Source organism: Lontra canadensis, unplaced genomic scaffold (assembly GCF_010015895.1).
Source record: "Lontra canadensis isolate GAN:19392208 unplaced genomic scaffold, GSC_riverotter_1.0 scaffold131, whole genome shotgun sequence".
NCBI classification, from domain to species: Eukaryota; Metazoa; Chordata; class Mammalia; order Carnivora; family Mustelidae; genus Lontra; species Lontra canadensis.
Genome location: NW_022631125.1, coordinates 4,025,651 through 4,045,213, shown reverse-complemented (window position 1 = coordinate 4,045,213; position 19,563 = coordinate 4,025,651). Strand labels below are relative to the sequence as shown.

Below are 19,563 nucleotides of genomic sequence, written 5' to 3'. Positions count from 1 at the left end.
CATCACCACAAACGTTCAAATTTGTTCAGTCCTGGTAAATCTTGACCTTCCGCGTAATATTTGCTTTTGAGAAACAGCCCAGAGTCATCCAGACCCAAGTGGGATGATTAATATGGGAAATGAGTTTGAGGCTAGGATGGTTATAAGGCACACGCTGTCTTCCTGAGCCCTCTTGCTATTCCTGTGAGGTAGAAAAGGCACCATCGTTTCAGTTGGACCTGAGTCTCAGTCGGACCAAGATTCCAATTCAAACCTGTTGCCCTTCTCCCATGCCCCAGCTAACACACTCTTTGGAAAAGGAGTTTGGGGTAAGGGCATCCCTGGCCTAAAACTGGGCCTGGAAGCTCCTGGGTAGCCTTACCCCAATCACCCCGGGTCATGGAGCCCCGGCTTCTTGCTACAGCTCTGCCCCCATCCCCTCTTTCTCAGATGGATCTCAAATCTCAAGTCCAAAATAAAAGTCAGGAAAATTGGCTTAGCTTTTGACTGATACCCTATTCGCACCAGGCACTCCTAATCCCATCAAAGATGGCCTTGCCCTGTTTGCCGAAGCATGTGGCCATGGAAGGAGAGGCTTCGGCTAGACAAGGACACAGGGCATAGAGAGGACCATGGCTGGTTAGAAGGTGCATCTATTGGGGCGCCTGGGTGGCACAGTGGGTTAAAGCCTCTGCCTTCGGCTCAGGTCATGATCCCAGGGTACTGGGATCAAGCCCCGCATCAGGCTCTCTGCTCAGCAGGGTCCTGGGATCGAGCCCCGCATTGGGCTCTCTGCTCTGCTTCCTCCTCTCTCTCTGCTTGTCTCTCTGCCTACCTGTGATCTCTGTCTGTCAAATAAATAAATAAAATCTTAAAAAAAAAAAAAAAGAAGGTGCATCTATAACGTGACAGTGATGACGCTGATACTGATGACGATGATGGCGACGATGATTTGTACCATTTACTGAATGCGAAACACTTACCTCTCGCCTTGCCAAGCCTTCTGCATGCATGTTCTGTGAGGCTTGTAAATCGGCTCTGTGCTCAGTTCTCAAAGAAATAGCGGGACAGGCAGGATTATGAAACCTAAGCAACTTCTTTAGTCTTTCCACTATGTGAAAATGGACAAGTCAGCAGAGTGACTTCTGGCACTACTTCCTGGCTAAAATAACGAAAGGGGCAATCCTAGTATCTTCACCCATCCCTGACCCAACATCATAAGAAGTATAAAAATGGAGGTATCTAGGGGCACCCAGGTGGCTCAGTCTAAGCGTCTGCCTTCGGCTCAGGTCATGATCCCAGGGTCCTGGGATCGAGCCCCGCCTCGGGCTCCCTCCTCAGTGGGGAATCTGATTCTCCCTCTCGCTCTACTGCTCCCCCTCCTTGTCCTCTCTCTCTCTCTCTCTGTCAGATAAATAAATAAAATCCTAAAAAAGAAGAAGAAGCAAAGATATATTCTCCTAGCTTCAAATCACCTTCTATGCTCTCTACCTGGGTAGCTTAGGGGGCCAGAGGTGGGGCAGGAACCACTATGGGGGAAACTGCATGGACGTTGGAGTCTAATGGACAGGGTCTTGTCTTAGCACAGGTTACTATAACAGAATACCACAGACTAGGTGGATTAAAGAACAGAAGACTATTTTTCACACTTCTGGAGACTGGGAAGTTCAAGATCAAGGTGCCAGCTAATTGGCTCTTAGGAAATGTCTTTTCCCGGTTTGCAGACAGCTGCCTTCTCATTGTATCCTCACCTGGTGCTCTCACTACTCTTCTTATAAGGGCACTAATCCCATCCTGAGGGCTCTGTCCTCGTGGCCTAGTTACTTCCCAAAGGCCCCATCTCCCGATACCGTTGCATTGGGAATTAGCGTTTCAATATATGAATGGGGGGGTGAGGGTTGGTGCAGGGGCAGGGGAACAAACATGTGGCCCATACCAGGTTTGAACCCTGAATCTGACCCTTACCTACACTCGGCCGACTTCCAATTCCTCGGTTGCAAAAAGAGGTTCATAAGGGCACGTGCCTCGTGGGTGCCTGGGAGGATTCAATGAGCAATGGCAGGGAAATAGCCCACTGCCTGGCACGTGATGGGTTCGTCCCCTCTCCTCCTGTTTATACACGGGCCGAGGGCTGGAGCGCACATGAACTGGACACTCCTAGACTTGGAGGTGCAAACATGGAATGTTCTTTAATGTTCTCTCCCTGAGCACAACTCCTGGGCTCTCATCGGCAACCCCGGGCACATTTCATCATGCCCAGTCACTTCAGAATTTGGACTAGCCCCCTCCCTCCCTGGGAAGCCCCAGGGGCTCACTGGGTACCCGCAATGATGCCAGTTCAACAAGCATCCATGCCGGCTTCTGTCAGTCAGTTTCAATCCTTGTCTGGGAGCAGAAGCGTATGGGTCCACAGCCACAGTCCAGCTGGGGTCCTGTGGCAGAGTGAGCAATTGTCTCAGGTCCCCAGTTTTAGCTCCGAAAGCTCCACATTCCAGGAAACCCTCAGTCCCAAGCAAGCCGGGATGGTTGAGCATCCTACCCCATGAGCCTGTCTACGCCCTCACCAACCTCCAAGACTCTCAAGACTTCTCCCAACTCCCACTGGTCCTTCCACCCTCCTGGGTTCTGGCTGGGGAGAGGGAGGGCTCAGGCTGCTGGCCCTGCCCCGTGCCCCAAGGTCTGGGGCTCTGGAGGCTCCCACCCCGCCTACATAACCCCCATGGCTCACTCTGCCAGCGCCTCCGCTAAGCAGGCAGCCTGCAAACACCGTCTATAGACACCTGGGGGCACACTTTCTGCCCTTGGTCTTTCAGGCTTCAGTTCCTCACCCTGGAAGTCAGGCTCTTAGAAGTTGAAAATCCTGTTCTCACCCACAAAGTCTGAGTCTTGCTATCACCGATATCATCGGCTATCACCACTATTCTCTGTGCTGGGAGTTTAAACTCTTTTTTAAATTCAATTAGCCAAGATATAGTACATCATTAGCTTTTTATATAATGTTCGGCAATTTAAGCTTTTTAAAGATTTATTTATTTGAGAGAGAGAGCGCAAGCAAGGGGAAGGGCAGAGGGAGAAGGAGAAGCAGGTTCCCCAATGAACAGGGGATTGATCCCAGGACCCGGAGATCATGACCTGAGCCAAAGACAGATCCTTAACCAACTGAACCACCCAGGTGCCCCAAGTTTAAACTTTTTTCATTTAATAAGAGCGGATAGCATTTATTGAGTGCTTACTGCTGGCCAGGCACTGTTCTAGCATTTTACACCTGTCAGCTGTTTTTGATCCTCGTGATCTCTTAGTGTGCTGTTACTGGCACCCTCTTCTTAAACTGTAACCCAGAGTACAGAGACTTATAAGGAACTTGTCCAAGGTCACACAGCCAGCTGGTTGGTGTGGCATTGGCGCTGATTTCTGGCAAACTGGGCCCGGGGCCTTATTTTTAAGTATGTCTCTTTTCTTTTATTAAAGTAGGTTGGGTTCATTGTGTTTGTTCTGTGTGGAGAGAAAGGTACAGGCGCTGGGTGGAAGGTCATGGAAAATAAACAGAAGTCCGTGCCTCCCGATTTTATCCCAAGAAGAACAAAGTGGGGGAACCTAGGTGGTTCAGTCAGTCGAGGGACTGCCTTCATCTCACGTCATGATCCCGGGGTCCTGGGATCGCGTCCCAGGTCTAGCAGAGAACCTGCTTCTCCCTCTGTCCTTCCCCCCATTCGTGCTCACTCTCGCTCTCTCTCTCTCAAGTGGATAAAATAAAATCTTTTTTAAAAAAAGAAGATCTGAAATGAGGCAAGTATGACCTCTAACACCACAAAAAAAAAAAAGAAAAGAAAAGAACAAAACACAGGAAGATGGTCAGGGGCCTAGCATCACAACAGTGGTGACATTGTCATGAAATGGTGAAAGGGACCTAAAGGTCACTGGCAGAGGGCCGATCTAATTAATTCAGCCTGAGACTGGCTTTCTGTGGAGAGGGAGAGTGGGGGTGCGGTGGGGTGGAAAAGCAGGCGCTCCAACGTGTTGCGTGCTTGCTGAAGTGCGCCACCTGTCGGGCGCCACCCTACCCTGCCCCTAGGATGGCTCCGTCCATTCTCCTTGACCCTGGGGGGTCTCTCCCCAGTCCCCCCAGCCCCGCCTGCACAGCCCCTTACACTCCGCCCTCCAGTAGCGCTCAGATGCCCCCTTCCTGACCCCTTGTCAGGGGTCTCTCCCTGACAAAGCCCATCTTGTCCCCCAGCTCTGGTGTCTCCCCCCTCCCAGCAAGAGCTCAGCACCCTTTCCCCCCTCCTGGGGTCTCTCCCACCTACCCCCTGCAGGGCCTGCCCAGCCCCTTCCTGCGCTGCCCGTCGCAGCGACTCCTGGACCGCGTGGTCCGGCGCTACGCGGAGGTGGCCGACGCTGGCAGCATCTTCATGGACCACTTCACTGACCGAGACAAGCTGCGTCTGCTCTACACCCTCGCTGTCAATGCTCATCCCATCCTCCTACAGGTAGGCAGTGACCCCCGCCCAGGGAGGGGCTTCATGTCTGGCTCCGAGGGGGCCAGCCCCGGGTTGAGCTTTCTTCCCCTTTACCTAAAGCCTTGGGGCCACCACCTGGAGATATGCCCTGCAGCCGTACCTGGGGAGGAGAGAAAAACAGAAGTATTGTAGCTGTCCATCAGTAGGGGAATGGTCAAATAAATGAAGGCGCACTAGGACCTGGGGATCCCATGGTTAACGAGACAATCATGGTGGCCCCTGTCTCCTTGTAGCTTCCAGTCCAGCGTTGGAGACAGACAGCGAGTCAGCAAGTGTCTGCAGAGCGTGTGGAGGCCAGTCACACCCATTTGCCCCAAATCCCAAGGGTCAGGACACTCACGCTGTGGACACAAAGGAAACTAGGAAGCGGGAGGAAAGAGTGGAAAAAGGAGGAGGGCTAGGGAGAAGAGGGAGAAAGAGGAAGGAGAGGAGGGGCAGAAGAAGGAAGAGGAATAAGGGAGGGAAGAGAGAAAGGAGAGGGAGGGGAAAGAAAAGAATGTAAAGGAGAGGGAGAAGCTGCAAGTCGAGGAGAAAAACACCACAACAAAGACACTTGATGTTTATTTTCAGAATTAATTATATAATTATAATTTCATCATTTAATTTTAAATATAATTGTATATAATTATTAATATGTATACTCAATAATCATTGATATATTATTATATATTTTGGTCTATATTAATCAATTGGTATATATTTATTATCTATAATTATTTCATTCATTATTATACATAATTGTATGTTTATTATATATTATTTGTTATATATAATTATACATGTAACTAATATATAATAATTATTATATATAACATAATATGTAATATATAATATGATATAATACATATAATTATATATAATAATCATATAGTGTTCATATATATCATATATAATATAATAATAACATAGATTATAATATAATCTATATGATGAATATACTATATTAATATATTGTAATTATATAATAATTATATGTAATATTATGATACATAACATAGCTTATATAATGTATAATATATAATAATTATACATAATAATATAATTATAATATATAACATTAGTTTGTCATAATATATAATTACACAAACTATATATAAACTAATATATTAATAATCATAATATGAAATATACAATTATTAATATATTAATATATAACTTGCTGTCTTGTGCACATTTATTAATATATGAATAATTAATATAGACTGATATATAATCAGTGAAGTGCTTTCACTTATTGAGCACCTGCTGTGTACCGGGTTTTGTGTTGAATGTTTTAATTAACAATTCCACACCGAAATATTATTATTATCCCCTTTTCCAGATGAGGTAGGTGAGGCTTAGAGATGTAAGGTGACTTGACCACAGTCACTTAGCTAATGTCAGCAATGGGACCAAACCCAGAGCTATCTGACTGCAAGGTCTGTATGCTAAAAGCTGCCTAGTAATACTGACATCTTAAATCCTAGAGAAGGAGAAGGAATTGCTGGTTGTGCCTCCCTGGAGTCTTCTTTTCCCAGCATCCTAAGCTTGGTGATGGCAGCAGACTGCTGAGAGGCCTGGGCTGGGTACCTCCACCACCCTGGGCCCCACCCATGAAGAGCCTGGATCTGCCCAGTTAGACCTCGCCAGGGGGCCCAGGACTTCCCTCCACGGCCCTCAGTGGCAGAGGTCCCGGGTGGGCAGGGGAAGCAAGAAAAGGTTCTTCACAACAGGCGGCTGGGTTAAAATGGGCAGAAGACCACAGAAAATTGTCGAGAGGGGGATAACTTTTTTTTTTTTTTAAATAAGGAAAATAAGAAAAAGGGGGCGGGGGGGTGGGGCAGGTGCAGCATCTCTGAGCAGGCAGTTGCCCTAGCCAGGCAGATTCATCCAGAGCCAGAGCCGTAGTTCCCCAAACTCGAGCCCACCAAGGGCCGCTGTCATGATTTTTGCTCTTTCCCAGAATCTGTGCCTACACTATTATTCTTAAAAAATATTTTCCTTCACATCGGCCTGAACTTGACCCTCTTGTTTCACCCCCATGGCCTCTTCCTAGGCAGGGCTGTCTGTGAAATCCCAAATACTAGTCATATTTTTTTCAACTCTTCAACTCTTGAAATAAACATAGTCCCCTGAATCCGGAAGCGCAGGAAAAATCGCCCCTCGCTTGGGGAACCTGTTGAAATGCATCCGCTGCCTGGAAATAAGGGCTGCCTTTTCCGAATGTCTTCATCCACCCACGATGGAAAGAAAGGGGCACGGGGCCCGTGGTCCAAGAGGTAAAAAATAGGCTGAGGGACACGCGGCAGAGGAAGGGGCGCGGTGAGGCTTATCCTTCTGGGGGATCCCAGTGAGAGACTGGGGGGAGCGGCTTCTCGGCGATGTTCGCTCTCATTTCCGAACACCTCCCCCGTCCTGCTCTGCAGATCTTCCCCGGCGCCGAGGGCTGGCCGCTTCCTAAGTACCTGGGCTCCTGCGGCCGATTCGCGGTCAGCACCAGCACCAGCCCGCTGCGCGACTTCTACGGCGCCGCCCCGGAACAGGCGGCCGACCTGGCCTTCCAGCTCCTCGCCGTCCTGGAGTCCCTGAGGAGCAACGACCTGAACTACTTCTTGTACTTCACCCACGTCGACGCGGGCACGTTTGGCATCTTTAACAACGGGCATCTGTTCATCCGGGATGCCAGCGCCTTGGGCGTCATCGACAAGCAGGAAGGTATCCAGCGTGGGCCTAGCTGAGCCGCTGGCAGAGGGGAAATCAGGGTGACAGGAGCCAAGGAGAGGTGATGGGGGGAGGGGAGTCGTCGCACCCCGGGGCCTTTCTGGTCTCGTGTGTCACTGTGAGAGAAGCCCCAGTTCGTAAAATGTCCCTCTTCCCCTTTTGAGTCTGGGCTCCAGCTCCATCTCCAAAGGGGAACTGGACTTGACTTTGTCCATGGCGGTCTTCTGCAAGGCCGCCCCGGCCCCGCCTAAACCCTCAGGGCGCTGCCGGTGTCCAATGCGTGTCAGTGTGACGCTGGGCACCTGCCCTGCCCCCCTCCCCACCACACACACGCACCATCTCTGGGTCTACCTCCTCGGAGCCTCTCTCAGATGTTTCTAGACTTTATCTCACACATACCTATCTGGCTGATGCCCTAGTGCGCCCCTTAGCTTTTTCTAAACTTTCCAGACTGAAAAGCATGGCCTCGAATGTGGTATGTGAGGGAACTGGGTTTCTCCCCACCCTCAGGGGCTCAGCCAGCGTTGTAGAACTCTTTGAACATCCCAGTCTCTAGCAGTGACCACATTTTCTTAGCCCAGTCACAGAACAGAGGATTTTCTTGTCTGATCTCTGATTTTGCTGATAAGAGAAGGCCTCCGAAGACTGACCTGTGAAACCACACTGACTCATTTCCTGAGTTGCCTTTGTTAAAGAGAATCGAGTCGGAAGAAACGAGGCTGATGGCAGAATACTGGGGCGACGGAAACCACTGCGCTGGGCAGGCCCCCGGCCCCTGTTGCATCCTTATTCTACATCACCTGCTGTTTCTCCCAACTCTGTATTCCACAAGGGCAGATGAGATGGGTCCTAGCGATTGCCTGCATTCACTCGTTCCCTAATAATAATGGGAGGATCACAGTGTGGGTTTGAGCCCTACATTTAGAAGCCCAGTCTCTGGCAGGGATCAGTGCATTTTCCATGCCCCGGCCTCCTCCTGCCATAGCACAGAGAGTCCCTCCCGTGTTGTCCTCTGCAGGGACCACTGTGTCCCCAAGCTCTAACTCTCCTGGTGACAGGAGATGCTAGGACCCTAAACGTTCATCCAGCAATTCTAATTAGTGGTGCCACCCTTCCATTCCCCTGCAAGGGGCGCAGGTCATACGGTGTGTAATATCATGCATCTCTCTCTTCTAGGCAGCCCGGCAGCTGCCGGGGCAGTAGGAGAGAGTAGAGACATCTTTAGCTGCCTGCTTTCCGGCTGCCAGGCTGAGCTGCCCTCCTGCTACACAATCCCAGAGAAGCAGAGCCTGGTGCTCGTGTGTCAGCAGCTGCTACCTCCGCTCCTCCAGGGGAAGTTCCCCTCCCCAGTGCAAGAGGAGATAGACACCGCCCTCCGCCAGTGTGGGGAGGACTCCCTCCCTGACCCTGAAGTCCTTGGGGCCGCCAGCCGGCTGAAGGACATCTTGAGGCCCCTGAGAACCTGTGATCCCAGATTTGCCTACCGTTACCCAGACTGCAAATATAACGATAAGTTCTGAGGGGCTGGATCCTTGCCGGCCTTGGGGAACAACATTCCTGGCCCTCCCTTGCCCAGGAGAGTAGCTGCAGGGTTGAAAGAAGCAGCTGCATCCTGGGACATTTGGAGAGATGGGCTTCATTTTCCAGGAACAGAGGAACACTCTGACAACCAGAGGGGAGTCGGCTGCACGGCGCGGTTGCCCCTATTGGCTACAGCGTCACAGAGAAGCCTGGGGCTGGGCGGCAGAAGACCCAACCACGACCACAGACACTCACTGGACCTTGCTGAGCCCTGGTGTCCTCTGTTCTCCGGCAGACTCTCAAGTTACTGAAAAAAGATAGAGATGTGAAGGGCCAGGGACACGTATAAGAGGTTACAAAGAGTGTTCCAGAATCGTGTACAGGCAGGACACATAGGAGAGAGCCGTGGAGGTAGAGGTTGACATAGAGGGAAGGCAGGGGGAAGGTGAGGCCCCTGGCCAGGACCGTATCAGACTTAAACAAGAAGTGCCCCCTCCCTGCTCCCCGTGCCTTTGCACTAGCCCTTCTGCCACACTTCCCACACTGCCACAGTGTGTGGGGACTGCAGGCTGAGGAAACACATGGACAGGGCCACACTCTGGGTGCCTAGGGTCCTGTGTGCTCCTATGAGGTACCTCGTGATGTGGGAAGGAGCCCCGGGTGAGAAGAGATGAGCTGTGGGCTATGGGCCAATGTGTTCTTCCGGGACCTCTGAGAAGCAGGTGTCAGGACAAGGGCAAGACGGGCAAGGATCGTATAGGATCCCTGCATAGAAGGGAAGAAGGAGGTATTGCCGATCTGAGCCCAAGTGAGGGAGAGAAGGTCAGAGGGGGCATTCTATGACTGGCATCGGTGCTATCTGAAGGAAGGTTCCACAAGGCCTTGCTGCACTCCATTCCTGGCAGGGAACAGCCCGTGGGAAGCGTGGCCTTGGCCTCACCGCAAAGACAGAGTTCAGAGTGCACCATAGGGCCCACAGCCTGCTCTGCTCCCTGGAGCAGGAAGCCTGAGCAGGACACAGCAGCCACAGTTGGGGCCCCAGGCCAGCTCTGTCCCCACCACAGCCTCCAGTGTTGCAGTCGAAGGAGTCTGAGAATTTTCACTCAAACTTGGCCTTAGGAGTCATTGCAACAACATTTTTTCAAGGCCAGCCAACAGAATGTATTTTATTCAACAGTTTGTTAGTTTCCTTTATACCTTTGAAATATTTAGTCACATGGTATGTGGGCCTCCATGTGGATTCTTGCCCTGGCCCCTTAAGCCTTAGTGGGGGCTCTCTGGACCTTTGTCCAGCCTCCCTGTCAGCTCTCTACCTTTAGGGACCTCCCAGTCAGCCTCCTCTCTTCCCCTCTGAATAGGTACCTTTAGGTTAGAATGCTGGACTTAATAGCTCTCATACTACAGATGGGGAAACTGAGGCCCGGGAAGAAGAGCAACTTGCTGAGATAGTCCTTGCTCCTCTTGCCTTCCTCTTTGGCTGCTGATCCATACCCTGTCCTACCCAGTTTAGGTCCCTTCATTCACGTTTAAACATGGGCCATGAAAAGTCCTATCTCATTGTCCACTAGGTTGCTTGTCTTGGGGGGTTTGCCTTTTGACGGCTCCAGGCACTAACTCCTAGGGCAACTATGATAGCAAGGATGGCAGGCCAAGCTTCTGAAAGGGCAGGCCTGGGCTGCCTGACAGTCTTTGAGACAGTTGCCTTCTGGCTCGGTTTGGAGGGGCGAGGACTGACCACCTTTCCTAACACCTGTCTTTCCGCCCAGTGAATCTGGTTTGTGACTTCTGGCCTTCAGAAGCACAAGAGGAAAGTTTTCTGTTGGTTGATGCCACCCATTTTGTTGTAATATGTTAAGGCAGCCACAGGAAACTGAGACACACCCCGAACCCTGTCTTATTGTCTGCTTGGAGAGAATGCAACTTGCAGTATTCCCCAAGGCTGGTCTATAGTGATGGGTTCAAAGGCCCGGCCCGGCCCAACCATGAGGGAGTGTGCTATGCCATCTGTTCCCGGGGCTGAGACTCAGATGGTTCCATTTCTCCACTAAGTGCCACGTGTCATCTAAGACCCTGTCTGAGTCTTACCTTGACCCAGAGCTTTTCCGGACAGCCCGGCCCCCAGGGAGCCCTTTCTGAATCCCCTCTCTGTCCCCCTGAGGCATGGGTCTCATTGATGAGAGGCCCATTGAAATGAGGCCCATTTGAAGCTAATGCAAAGGATATTCCTGATGTGACGCACGCTCCCACCCTGCTTACAGCAGCCTCCAGATGGCAGTAGTGAGCACCCTTTGTGTTCTCCGCAGCAAGGCTTGGAGCAGGAGCTCCTGAGGGTGGAGCCTTCATGGACGGGATTAGTGCCCTTCTAAAAGAGACCCTAGAGAGTCCCCTTGCCCCTCCTGCCACATGAGCATGCAGGGAGGAGATGGCCATCTATGCACCAGTGAGAGCGCTCTCTCCAGACACCAAACCTGCTGGTCCCTTCATCTCAGACTTCTCAGTCCCCCAGAACCATGCGAAAGAAGTGTCTGTTGCTTGCCAGCCCCCCAGTCTATGGTATTCAGTTATAGTTGTTCAAACAGACTGAGACGTGCTTCTGGGCCCATGCAGCACGAAGCGGCTTCCTTGAGAGTTTTGCTACCTACTGCCTCTTCTGCCTGCAGGACCAGCTCCGCAATTTGTGGGGCCTCCTATTATTGGGATTGGCCAGACAACAGAGCATGAAACTGAGAGCAGGCTCCATGAGACTGAGGAGCTTGAGTGCCCATGAACCTGGCCCTGGGTGCCTGAGAACACTAACTCTTCACCGTGGCAGAGAATGTTCCTGGGGTTCACTGGCATCTCCTTTGGCCTCACCACCAAGGGGACTAGGCATGGGACCAGAGGCAGTATACAAAAAAACTGGACAACTACCATGACAAAGGAACTGATCTACGAGAACACACGCCACCCACCGCAGCCACGACTTCATGGAAGGAACCACAGCCTGGCGGCCAAGTCCGACTCTTCATAAGAGGAAACCGGTTCAAGCGTTCGCTCAAAGTGACCATTTTTTGGTCTCCTGCTTTCCACTCCTCCCCTGTAGCATCTGACTTCTGTCCACCAGTAATTCTGTGAGCCTGAATGTTTCCTCTAGAGTTAAAAAAGAAATTGTTTGCTAAAGAAATGAATCAATACGTTGTTGGATTTATATTCTTTTGGGAATATAGCCCTGGAATCAGACAGACCTGGTTTCAAGTAATGATTCTGCTGATTCCTGTGTAACCTTGGGCACGTTGCTTAACCTCTCTGAGCCTGCATAAAATGGGGAGGAAAGGATCTGCCCTTGCAGGGTTACTGTCCTAGTTCAGTGATACAATGTCTCTCAAGACCCTGGCACATATAGGCATTCTGTATTTGAAGGCAAATGTAGGGCAAGAATAGAGGGTCTCCTAGCTCAAAGGACTCCTCACACAGCCAAGGAAAGTGCTGCAGGCTCTGGCAGGCCCCTAATCCTGGCCCCAGGGCTCTGCTCCAGCCCAGAGGAACCGTAAGGAAACCAGAATGCCGCAGGCTGGTGGGCAGTGTGGGGTCATTGTTAACCCCTCCCACCAAACAGACTCTGGCTTGATCGTGAATGACAGCTGGGCAGCCACTATACTCACTTCCCCAGCCCAGCCCTCCGCTGGGCTCAGAAGGGAACCCTCCTCAAGCAGGTAATGTTGGGTGCCTTGGGAAGTCCATCCATGCTCAGTACTGAAGAGAATAGCAGAAGCCAATGAGAAGGCTCATTGAAAGCTGTTGTCTCATCACCGGTGCACGGAGATGTGGCTTTTCTGCGCACTTCAGGCATATTGGCCACATAGGCCGGCGCAGCTGGGTTCGTGTGCCCGCAGGTATACTCGTGGTCCGTCTGCAGCTCTTTAGGATGCCACGTGGCAAGTTGCAGTTGAGAGTTATGTGGGAGCGTCAGCGCCCAGGCAGGGGGCCATGAATTTGCAGACATAATGACCCTCCAAAGGGTGACTGAGAGGCACAGACCAGCAGAGAGGAGCTGGGCAACCAGTTCAAGTGGCCCACCCCATGTAGCTCTTCATAGGAGCAGACAAGGAGAGGAAGCACCCCCATCCCACTAGGGTGTCAGGTCCTAAACTGGCCCCTCTTGGAAAAGTTAGCACGTCATAGTTACTTACTGCAGTGTTGCTTGTAATCAAAAAATACTGGAAACGACCTAAGTGTCTGTGCATGGGAGAATGGTTGGCTAAATCCATGATACCTCCACACAGTGGAGTGCCATGCTGTTTTGCAGATGAATGCAGACAATCTCTATGAACTGGTATGAATGATCTGCAAGATAACCCGCTAAACAAGAACAACGTAAAAGCAAAGCACCAAGAGTATTTAGAGGATGCAACCTTTTGGGTAAGAAAGAAAGAGTATGGGGCGCCTGTGTGGCTCAGTGGGTTAAGCCCCTGCCTTTAGCTCAGGTCATGGTCTCAGGGTCCTGAGATCGAGCCCTGTATCAGGCTCTCCGCTCAGTGCGGAGCCTGCTTCCTCCTCTCTCTCTGCCTGCTGCTCTGCCTACTTGTGATCTCTGTCAAATAAATAAAATCTTTAAAAAAAAAAAAAAGAAGAAGAAAGAGTATAAGCAAACATTTATGTATTTGCTCACTTGTGATATAAATATACATTATATGAAAATATACATAAAATATTTTATATATATACACAAAGAGAGAGAGAGAGGAGAGAGAGAGAGAGAGAATAAACCAGAACCTAATGAGATTGGTTACCTACAGGGGATGGTGGGAATGGGATGGAAAGAAGGGAGGAATGGGAATGGAGGGGGGGATGAAGATGGAGTGAACCTTCTCTGAGTATATTTTTTTTTTATAAATATGACTCTTAGAGCCATGGGAATGCCTCACACAACCCACAAATAAATAATTAAAATTCCCCCAGGATGTGGGTTACACTAAGATGCAAGATAGACGATAACGAGCAGACCTAACTGTGTTACACATGACTAGGATAACCACACCAAAGAACTAGCCTAAGCAACTTGAAAAGTAAGCATTTGATTACAACAGTATAAGGCTAACGATTGAAAATCGTTAGTTTTGTGCTGTGTGAATTTCACCTCAAATTAGAACAAGAGAGGAGACAAAGAACCATACACAACAACTTGTGCTCTAGTTAGTAAATATTTTTCCCATGGGGGATGCGGTTTAGCTGTTTCAAAATTATTTTAAGTGTTGAGTAAGTAAGTAAATATATTGTGGATAATGAGAGACAGGCTTCTTAGCATTGGAGAAGGGAGTTACAAACAAGGAAAGAGGGAAGGCAAATTTTAACCCTCTAAGGCTGGACTGGAATTGGAGGTATTACTAAAAATGGGATTTTTGCTTTGGATACACAAATGGATAGACACAGAAATAAAGATGTGAGTGTTAGAAATATATTTCCCAGCTCTGTCTCTGAGAAGGCCTATAAACAGTGACACCCCCCACTACCTGGTGTCCAGGTCTTGGTTTCTCCGGTAAAGAGACCAAAACTCTTTGGAGAAATGGCTGATTCCAAACTAAGAAAGCAGAAGATGAGTCTGGAATAATCTTATGTGGCCAGAAAGAAAAGAAATGCTCAAAAAATTGTGGGCACAGAAGCCAACTTGAAGAGACTCTCCGTAGCCAAATCTGAGACAATCTGAACAACAGAATAAATAGTGATAGTCATAGATTCTAATGCACAAATAAAATCAATTCTTATGAGACCATACTGATATAAATACTCAAATAAGTAAATAAGTAGGGGAAGCAAGAGCTCTTTGTTATGGTAGAATTCCAACTCATAAATGTAGAAGAAATGATGGGAGTGGGAAGTCATCCCTTGGCAAACACCACACTAATTACTGCAGGCAAGAATCCTCAGTGGGGACCTACAACCAGATGAAAACGGAAGCCACAGGACATTTGCACCAACTCAAAGTGGTCTTGCCACAATTTACTCATTAAGAATGAAGGTAAAACTAGTGGTGAGGAAACCTGGCAGACACGACCTTAGCCAAGCGATCAGGGTCCACCTTAGCAGTGACGTGCATCATGTGCCCCCCCACCCGAGGTGATGCCCTGAGAAGGGCACAGCATATCACTTCTGTAATATTCTTGCCCAAAATGCAAAACTTCAGTTGAACCATGAGGTAACACCCAACAAATCCAGGGACATCCTACAACTGGCCATGAAAGGCAAGGAAGGACTGGAGAATTATCACAGACTGGCGACGTGAGAATTACATGCAATGTGGCATCCTCAATGGGATCCTGGCCCAGAAAATGGACATCTGTGGTGTGAATCAATACCCACTGGGCAAAACTTACCAGAAACACACCCCCCAGTGGAACAGGTTAGGTTTATTCCTCATGGCAAGGGGGGAAATGCACACCACGAGAGGGGAGCAGAAAGGACTTGGTAGAGGATTAGAGTTTGTTAGGTGAGTTTGGGGAGGGCTCAGGGAAGTGGGGCTTGGGTGTCGATTGCATGCTGTCAACAAGTGGGGGTAAAGCCATGACTGTACACCTCCATGAATCTTATCTCTAAGGCCGGGGGGTGGAGAAATGAAGCAAGCTAACACCGTAGTTTGTAAGGCAGCAGTAGCTCATAGTAGCCAGGACAGGGGGACATTCAGTTATTTTTGGTTCCATAATGTTCGTGCTGTTGTTTGTGTTCAGACATTAGTATGGTGTGGTCTTGTTTTGTCTTGATTCATTGTGGTCACAGAGTGGCCTTGTTTGATGTTCGTGATCTGAGCGATTGTTTATGTTCGAGGAGAACACAGAGGCCCCAAGGTAAGGACCAGGCCAGCTCTGAGCACAACCAAGGGGAAGGCCTGGCCATGACCCACTAGTTCCCAGCTAGTGTGTGGTCCTTGTCTCTTTCTCAGAGGGACGAGTGGTGAAATCCCATTTAAGGCTTATTCGATTAGTACTTCAGATTTTGTCAATGTTAATTTCTTAGTTTTAATAATTGTCCTATGGTTGGTAAGAGGTTCGCATTAAGGGAAATCGGATGGGAATTCTGTATACTGCTGTGGAACGTTTGGGTCAGTCTAAAATTATCCCAAACTAAAAAGTACAAACAAAACAAAACAAAAACCTCAGCGAGTGGGGCAGAAATTGGCTGGGCACCAGGTGAAGAAGCTGGCTTGCACATTGGAGCTGTGTTGTATACAGCAAAAGACATCACCCAAAGTATGAAAGCATTACCTGTGTGATAAGATGGTCCTGCCTATGACAAAAACACATGGAAACTGAGTTGGATTAAAAAGATAAGTCACGGGGTGCCTGGGTGACTCAGCTGGTTAAGTGTCTTCCTTCAGCTCAGGTCATGATCCCAGGGTCCTGGGATTGAGCCCATCATCGGGCTCTCTGCTCAGCGGGGAGTCAGCTTTTCCCTTTCATTCTTCCTCTGTGCTCTCTCTCTCTCTTTCTCTTCAAAATAAATAAAATCTTTTAAAAAAAAAAAAAAAGGAAGACTCAGGTCACCCATTTGGGGTTTAATTTGGGGTTTACTCCGGGATGACGCTCATGGACTAGAAGCCTTTTCGTTGCGACTGTTCTTTCTCTGCTTCTCGATCAATTCATCCAAGTGAACGTGCCCATGCTTGAACCAGGGACACCCTGACCACACTGGAAAGCTGTAGAGACCCGGGGCTCACATACTTACTTCTGCTTCCTTGGTGCCTCATGTAGAGATAGCATACAGCACAAGTTAAAGATCCCCTTCGCACCCTTGCACTCCCCCCTATTTATCTGAATCCACCTTTCAGTCTCATAACCCTACCTGGAGCTTCTCTCTGAAAAATCATTCTCGAGGAGGGAATACGTGCCAAAAGGGAGTTCTTATTCCCCTGGTTAAAATAACACATATTTTATATTTTATTTTTGTAACGATCCTACCCGAGGTGGGGAACATTTCAGGAAAAGAGGCAAGTCACGGAAATTGGGTGAAAATATAATCCTGTTGAAAATTAAAATTTGGCAAAATTCATCAAGAGCCCCAAAAAGGATTGTGCACTCTACCCAATAATTTCACTTCTGGGATGCTACCCAAAGGAAGTAATCAAGAATGCAGAGAGATTTAGGCACAGACTGACTGTTAAAAATCACGACTGAACACTTGTAACCTCTACAAAAGTGAGAGTAAGTGGAATTTTTAATAGGCATCGACTATCACACAAGAGGAAATGAGAGGAGAAAAATAGAAACAAAATTGTGAAAGCTGGAAAGCAAATAACTTAGCAGGACCAAAAGAACGGAATTCTAAGCTGGCAGCAAAGAATACCGAGAACCATCTCCATTTACACCACAGAATGTCTCAAAAAGTTGAGGAATTGGTGGCGCTAGATCCTTCAGGAAGTGAGGGGGGAGGATGAAATAAGGAGAAGTCTTAAAAGGCCATTTTAAGAAGCAAATGGTCAGTCTGAGGAAGACAAATACCGTATGATCTCACCCGCATGTAGAATTTAAGAAACAAAACAGATGAACAGAGGGGAAGGCAAGGAAAACTAAGAAGACGAAATCAGAGAGGGAGACCAACCACAAGAGACTCTTATCGTAGGAAACAAACTGAGGGTTGCTGGAGGGCACATGAGTGGGGGCGGGGGGTGGGATGGGCTTTGAGGAGGGCATGTGAGGGAATGGGCACTGGGTGATGAATCACTAGACTCTACCTCAGAAACTGATCATACAGTATATGTTAATTAAATTGAATTTAAATTTTTTAAAAAAGAAGTACCAAATGGAACTGATCCCCCACCCCCTGCCCCCTGCCCCCCTCCAAACTTCATAGCCAGATAATGGCCGGGTGATGGCCCTCTGAGATCCAACAAAAGATCAGAAACTCCTTCCCTAGAGAGAGTAAGTCCAAGGGTCTTTAGGGACAAGCACACAGATTAGAATAGTAGGTCACACTGAAAATGGGGGACCAAGGGCATGTGTGCACAAGAGATGCGTCACGCCTCCCCGTGAACTGGCAGCCCATCTGTCCTTCCACCCCCCACCCCAGGCAGGAGAACATGCCAGGGAGCCCCAAGGGAAAAGGCTAAAAAATCCCACCATCACAAGCCCTTCAACCACCCCACTCGGGGCTCCGCAGGGAAGTCCTCACAGGCTGGCCAGAGCACATAATTGTCTTTTCAGTTCCCCCCTCCTTTTCTTTTCCATTTTTTTTCTAATATTCGTTTGACATAATTTCAGGCTTTCAGAAAAGTTGAAAGAAAAGTACAAATAATTTCCATAGAGAATACAAATAATTTCTGTATTCTCAGTTGTTTACTTCTTTCCATGCTTGCTTTCTCATTTTCTCTCTCTTCATTTCCCTCTCTTTCCTTCCCTCCTTGTTTCTCCTCCTCCATCTCAATCTCTCTCTCTCTCTCTTCCCCCCTCCCTTTTTCCCTCCCCCAACCATCTTTTTCTGAACTATCTTGGAATAAGTTGCTGATGTGCTCCCCAAAACTTCAGAGTTCATATTCTAAAAACAAAATAAAGGCTGACATAACCACAGTACAATTCTCAAAATCAGGAGATTAACATTGATACCACATTGTTATCTGACCACAGCTATTGTTCAAATTTTTCTAATTTTGCCAGTAATGTTCTTCATAGAAATCTTTTTCTGGCCCAGGATACAATTCAGCATCATATATTGCATTCAGTTGGCATGTCTCCTTTAATCTGGAACATTTTCTCGGCCTGTGTGTGTGTGTGTATGTGTGTGTGTGTTTCATCAGTTGGACATCTTTGAAGAAGAGACGGGGGTTAGTATGTAGAATTTCCCTCAATTTGGGTTTGTCTGTTGTTCCCTATCAGAAAACACATGAAGACAGTTTGTCCCATTATTCGTGATTCACTTGCTAACTTGAGATCTACCAGGTCTCAGCACTGTAAATTTAATCTGTAATTGGAGAAGAAATCTCTGAGATTATGTAAATATCCTCTATTCATCAAAATTCCTCCCACTTGTTCTAGCATCCATTGACGATTTTGCCTGAATCAATTATTACTATGGTGGTTGCCAAATGATGATTTTTTTAATTTTATTTTCCCTTTTGCATGTATTAGTTGACATTCAATTGTAAAACAAAAGAACTTTTCTTCCTCCTTACTTACTTAATACATTTATGTAAATATGGGCTCGTGGATTCTTATTTTCTTTTTGCTTTCATATCTCTTTTATGTCCAGAATAATAATGGGAAGATTCTTATTTAATTCAATGGATTGTAATTTATTATTATCACATATTTTTGTACTCCAAATTTCCCCAGGGTTGAGCAGTAGAAAAATTCCTAGGAAGCAGAGCACAAAGTCAGACTAAAAATGAGAAAAAAAAACTTAATTACAGAATTAGTCCAGAAGGTCCAATATGCAATAACAGGAGTTCCAAAGAGAACACAAACACACACACACACTCACACAGAGACATAGATGCGTACTTAACATAGACAACACACAGTGACATAAACACACACCCAAGGACACATACAGACACACAGACACCCATACCCATACCCATACCCAAACACAGATACTGACATGGACGTGGAGACACACATGTGCACACAGTCACACAAAGATGCACAAACAGAAACACACACAGACAAGTAGACACACACGGAGAGAGGAGGAAATCATCAACAAGAAAATTAAATTTCCCAGAATGGAACACCATTAGTGTTTATACTGGAAGTACTTTTGGAGTGCCCATTACAGTGCACATGTGTTTAGAGCCCCAGGGACAAAGGAAAGACCCTACAAATTTCAGGAAAATAGCCTCAAACTTTTCACAACTCTAGAAGCCAGAAGACAATGACTTCAA

General features: G+C 48.0%; 1 protein-coding gene across 1 annotated transcript in view; it reads left to right on the top strand.

The window, feature by feature from the left end:
* Positions 1-10,757, top strand: part of DIPK2B (divergent protein kinase domain 2B) — a 32,674-nt gene extending 21,917 nt beyond the window's left edge. The window contains exons 3-5 of the mRNA XM_032842501.1: positions 4,293-4,466; positions 6,902-7,190; positions 8,373-10,757. Coding sequence (XP_032698392.1) covers positions 4,293-4,466; positions 6,902-7,190; positions 8,373-8,716 — 807 coding nt within the window. The 3' untranslated portion in view covers positions 8,717-10,757. The remainder of the gene's footprint in view (positions 1-4,292; positions 4,467-6,901; positions 7,191-8,372) is intronic.
* Positions 10,758-19,563: the final 8,806 nt, after the last annotated feature.